Genomic DNA, 5,657 nt, shown 5'->3' on the forward strand with positions numbered 1-5,657 from the left:
CTGCTAGGCGGGCCAGGCCCTCGCTGCAGCCGGATTTTGGTTTTCAGATCCACAGTTTCAGGGCCAGTAGGGCAAAGTCCTGCCTAAGGGGACAAAATTGCGGGAGCGCGCGCGAGTGGTGATGCGGCCGGGCGGATGCCTTTGTGTCTCGTGCGCTTTTGCGCAGGTGGGCAACCCGCGCTGAAGCCACTTTGCTGGCGCTACCAGGACCTCCAGCTCTCCTTTCGTGTCTGAGGTGTCGGACCAGCCCTTTGGGCACACAATAGACCCTTCTCGCAGTTGCACTTCTGGTTCTAGGGTTAGTTTATTTGGGATACTAACGGGACTTTCTAAGGACCGCTGTCTTAGAGCCGGTCCCCTGGCATCAAAGTTGGACTTTTCTCGGTCAGGCGAGAGAGGAGACTTGTGGACAGCGACTGTCCTCGGCTGATAGGTACAAGCAAGTGTCCCGAAACTGCCGGTCCCGCATTAGACAACAAAGAGAGGCGTTAGCAGCGGCGGGGGCGGGGCGAGGCCGGGAGGAGGGCGGGCGGGCTGCGGCGAACAGGGGTTGGGGGCGCTCGCGCTCCGCTCGCTCTGCCCGCGGCCTCCGCCCGCCCCCCGCCCGGCGCGCGCCAATCGCCTCCCCCAGCGATAGTGTCAGTAGCATTGTAGTGTCAGCTCCCGCCGGTGACGTTGCGCCTCGCTCGTCCCCCTCCGGAGCCGTCTCGCTGCAGAGCCTCAGTCAAGAGGCGGGGAGCAGAGAAGGAAAAAGCGCTGAGTGAGGGCTGGCGGGAGGGAGTGGAGGAGCCGGGGAGGGGCTCCTTAAAGAAACGCTGCTGTCGCTCGCCTGCTCGCTTCTCTCTCGGCATTGTGGCAAGCCAGCCGGGCACTCGGGGGGCACGCGCGGCTGCCACTTGAGCTCTGCCCCCACCCCATCCGACAGCGGACCTGGGGTGGGGACCAAGGCGGTAGTTCCCGCAGCCACTGCCCGGCGTGGACCGCACGGAGCGACCCACTCCTTCCGGCGCCGAGAAAGGAGCCACGGATCCCTCTGCAGCCGCGGGTCTCCCCGCCCCTGACCGCTCGCTTCCCGGCCGCCTTTGTGGCCGTAGCTTCTGAGCCGAGAGCCGGCGGGGGCGCGGCGCGCACGGCCGAGCGATGCCCAGCTCGCTGTTTGCAGACCTGGAGCGCAACGGCAGTGGAGGGGGAGGCGGCGGCGGAGGAGGCAGCGGCGGCGGGGGAGAGACCCTGGACGACCAAAGAGCCCTGCAGCTCGCTTTGGATCAGCTCTCCCTCCTGGGGCTGGACAGCGACGAGGGTGCCTCTCTGTACGACAGCGAGCCGCGCAAGAAGAGCGTGAACATGACCGAGTGCGTGCCGGTGCCCAGTTCGGAGCATGTCGCCGAGATCGTGGGGCGGCAAGGTGGGTCCGGCAAGGATGGGGAGCTGGAGTGTAGCGGGTCTCCGGTCACCGCCCCGCATTGTAGTGTCAGCGGGGAGGGTGCGAGAGGGATCGGGATCCGCGAAGCCCGGGAGCCTTGGGGAGGGAGGAAGAGCCGCGCGAAGGGCCGGCGCCCCAGACAAAGAAAGTGCAGGCAGGCTGTTTCCCAGACCCACGCCGTGGCCACGGCGGGATGCACTTCTCCTGCTAAAATCACTGCCTTCTCCCCTGGCGCCCCCCACCCAGCCTACCCCGGGAAATACAATTTAAATAGAAGATGCTTGGGGGAGGGGGCCTTTGATCGGTCCTTTGGGAGGGGGGAGGAGGAGGAGTGAGCATCGGATGGAGGAGGATTCTGGATTTCTGCAAAGCGTAATGGAGCTCAGAAGAGGAACAATGGGTCCCGGGACTGCCCCCCTTCCCAGCGGTCCCCCAGCTCCTGCTGCCTTCCCAGAACCCCTTCGCCGCGTCTTCAGGACGGACGGCGCACCCCGCTGGATCCCAGAGGCGTCTCCCCAGCTGACTTTTTCTGGGATTCTGGGGTTTGGCTCCGGACAACTGCAGTCACTAGGGAAGGGCTGGGCAGCCAATAGGCTGTTCCTCGAGCGCTTCGCGGGTGGAACCCGCTTCCCGGCCTGGGGTCAGGGCAGGAGCCGCCCCCTTTCCGTCCCCTCGAGTGTCCTGTGGTTCCGCTGTTCAGGACACGGGCTGTCCCAAGTCTCCTTGCTTTTCCCGGGGTAATGGGCGTGTCTGTCTCTCTCTCCCACTCCCTCCCCTGCACCCTGGCTCCCAGGTTGTAAAATCAAAGCGCTGCGGGCGAAGACCAACACTTATATCAAGACCCCGGTTCGCGGGGAGGAGCCTGTCTTTGTTGTGACGGGCAGGAAGGAGGATGTGGCCATGGCTCGGAGGGAGATCATCTCTGCCGCGGAGCACTTCTCCATGATTCGAGCCTCGAGAAATAAGAACACAGCGCTCAATGGAGCGGTGCCGGGGCCACCCAACCTGCCTGGGCAGACCACCATCCAGGTGCGGGTGCCCTACCGCGTGGTGGGACTTGTGGTGGGCCCCAAGGGTGCCACGATCAAGCGCATCCAACAGCAGACGCACACATACATCGTGACGCCCAGCCGCGACAAGGAGCCAGTGTTCGAGGTGACCGGCATGCCTGAGAACGTGGACCGAGCTCGTGAGGAAATCGAGGCGCACATCGCCCTGCGCACCGGCGGCATCATTGAGCTCACAGACGAGAACGACTTCCACGCCAACGGCACGGATGTGGGCTTTGATCTGCATCACGGGTCCGGCGGGGCTGGCCCAGGCAGCCTGTGGAGCAAGCCAACCCCTAGTATCACGCCCACCCCCGGCCGCAAGCCCTTTTCCAGCTACCGCAACGACAGCTCCAGCTCTCTTGGCAGCGCCTCCACAGACTCTTACTTCGGCGGGGGGACCGGCGGCAGCGCAGCCGCTACCCCGCGCTTGGCAGATTACAGCCCCCCCAGCCCTGCGCTCAGCTTTGCCCACAATGGAAACAACAACAATGCCAATGGATACACCTACACTACGGGGGAAGCTTCTGTGCCTTCCCCTGACGGCTGTCCAGAGCTCCAGCCTACCTTCGACCCGGCCCCCGCCCCCCCACCTGGGGCGCCTCTTCTCTGGGCCCAATTCGAACGGTCGCCGGGAGGCGGGCCTGCAACTCCGGTGTCCTCTTCGTGCTCATCCTCTGCATCTTCGTCAGCTTCATCGTCTTCAGTGGTCTTTCCCGGGGGCGGGGCCACCGCACCCTCCAACGCCAATCTGGGGCTGCTGGTGCACCGCCGGATGCACCCGGGCACCAGCTGCCCACGCTTGTCCCCGCCCTTGCACATGGCCTCGGGGGCGGGCGAGCACCACCTGGCTCGCCGGGTGCGCAGCGACCCAGGCGGAGGGGGCCTGGCCTACGCGGCCTATGCCAACGGGCTGGGGGCGCAGCTGCCAGGCCTGCAGCCTTCCGACACGTCGGTCTCCTCGTCGTCATCCAGCTCCTCCTCCAGCTCCTCATCCTCCTCCTCCGGGTTGCGGCGCAAGGGCAGCCGCGACTGCTCCGTGTGCTTCGAGAGCGAAGTGATCGCCGCGCTGGTGCCCTGCGGTCACAACCTCTTCTGCATGGAGTGCGCCAACCGCATCTGTGAGAAAAGCGAGCCCGAGTGTCCAGTCTGCCACACCGCGGTCACTCAGGCCATCCGCATCTTTTCCTGAGGGCAACGCGCGCCTGTGCTCATCTCTCTCCGCGCTGGGAAATGGGGACGCTTCCCTCCATTCCCACACGCCAGCGCCTGCCGGCCTCCTTGGTGCCCTCTCCTACCGTGCTCACACTCTGAGATCCGAGAGGAGCTTGGAAAGCTGTAGTATCCGCTCAGTTTGAAATTTAATTTTTAAACAAAGGAACTTGCCAGGATATCTGAATCAAGAGTACTGTAGCCTGGGAAACCTCTGAACCACCTGAAATGCATGCTCTATACATAATAGGAACGGCAACCTTCTAGTAATGATAGTTTTTACACTGTACTTAATAGGAAGCGTCCAAAAGAAGAAAACCCTGCAAGTGTTCCATTTTCTTAAAATAGGACAAAAATGAACAATAATTGTTATGAAGATGATAATAATAGTGCTATGGGATGTGTGAATTGTTCTAGTGTGTTCCCCATTATGCTGGGTTCCTACCATGCTTGTTCTAGAACACAGTGGATCCTTTCTGAATGTTCGTGGAAGGGCCAAGAGTTCCTGTGAAACCAGAATACTGCAGCTTTATTAAAGTTAAAAAAACTGTAACATATCTCTTATATATTAAAAAAAAAAACGTTTAAAAGTTTTAAAGAGAAATCGCATTAATACAGATTGAAGTATTTTATTCTTTTTTGACTTGAAAAATTATATTTCATATTGCAAAAGATGTTTACAAGTATTTTAATTTAAGTTCAGTGAACTTTTTTGTAGCTGGGTTAAATCTTTTTATTTTAGTATGGCCTTAGGGCAAAGAACACTGTATTATTTTAATAATCACACAATTGTGACGGAATTACAAAACCGTGAAATGTGTAACGTTTTGAACAGTATTCTGTTGGGTTGGAGATTTTATAGGTTCAGACAAATCTAGATCTGCTTCACCCAGCATATTTTCTATTTAGTGATATAAAGCATATTTTATTCTATATTATTACAAAAAAAAACTCCCCTGAAATGTATAAACGTCGAAAGGAACTGTTGATGCTTTCTAACATTTGTATAAATAGAATTCAGTGCAAGTTACGAAAATTCTGTTGCACCACTATAGTTTTAGTATTTCTATTTTAATACATTTGTTTACCACTTGTTTATGTATATGTAGGTGATGTTACTTGAGCTTAAATGTACTTTACTGAGCAAAGTTTAAAAAAAAAAAGTATATTTTATTTTATGATAAAGGGCCTTTAACCTCATGGTCAAATACTAATATTATATTTGCTGAGACAAGATTTGAAATTGTATCAAGAGTTTTATTTTTCTGACATTTAAAGTTCTACATAATAAAGGTAAAACTTAAGTAATGGTGCTACTTCATTTTTTAAGTATTTCTATATAAATAAAATATTGAAGAAAATGTATATTGCGTGACTTTTTTTTTTTTTTCCATTTAAGCTTCTTGGTGTACCTATGTGAGGAGTTGGTCACTCTTAGGTGACAAGCTGTACTACCTCACTTCCAGGCTTATTATGTCAGTAATTTAATCAATAAAACAAACTTTTAAAAGAGAGCAGTTGTGTTTGGGTGCATGTATTGGCCGTGGTATTTAAAATTTTTATTTTTAAATTTTTAAAAATTGCAGGTTTGCACTGAATCAGGGCTTCTCCATGAGGCAGCGTGGGCCCAGCGCCTGGGGCCCAGTGATACTTTTAGGGGTCCAGGAAAAAGTTGTAATTTTCAGACTTACACAAACCTATTAACATTTGCCTAAAACATTAGAAAGTAAAATACGAAGAGCATTTAAAGTTATATAAAAATACATTTTAATAGTAGTAGTATGGAGGAAAGACGCCCAGGAATGCTAGAGGGCCTAGGATCCAGGAAAGTCCTAATCCTACCCAGCCTGGGACCCGAAGGGAACAGCAGGCTAAGGGCTGTGTTTGTTGTGAGTTTCCATGAAGGGTCACTTCCTGGGGGGAAGGGCTATAGGGGTAACCAGTGTCTGCTTGCAGAGGACAGAGCTGGATTT

The 5,657-nt window shown here is 54.9% G+C and overlaps 1 protein-coding gene across 1 annotated transcript; it reads left to right on the forward strand.

Annotated features, from left to right (window-relative positions):
- Positions 1-688: 688 nt before the first annotated feature.
- Positions 689-4,989, forward strand: LOC136384854 (RNA-binding protein MEX3B-like). The gene is made up of 2 exons (XM_066355494.1): positions 689-1,405; positions 2,217-4,989. Exons 1-2 carry the CDS (start codon positions 1,141-1,143, stop codon positions 3,662-3,664), a joined length of 1,713 nt encoding a protein of 570 aa, XP_066211591.1. The 5' UTR covers positions 689-1,140; the 3' UTR covers positions 3,665-4,989.
- Positions 4,990-5,657: the final 668 nt, after the last annotated feature.

Source organism: Saccopteryx leptura, chromosome 13 (assembly GCF_036850995.1).
Source record: "Saccopteryx leptura isolate mSacLep1 chromosome 13, mSacLep1_pri_phased_curated, whole genome shotgun sequence".
Taxonomy (NCBI): Eukaryota; Metazoa; Chordata; class Mammalia; order Chiroptera; family Emballonuridae; genus Saccopteryx; species Saccopteryx leptura.

What these genes read in the sequence shown, in the direction of transcription:
- LOC136384854 (XM_066355494.1), top strand. Translation starts at nt 1,141, where the DNA reads ATGCCCAGCTCGCTGTTTGCAGACCTGGAGCGCAACGGCAGTGGAGGG. An exon ending in CGAGATCGTGGGGCGGCAAG is followed by an intron (nt 1,406 to 2,216) that starts GTGGGTCCGGCA and finishes CCTGGCTCCCAG; the next exon opens with GTTGTAAAATCAAAGCGCTG.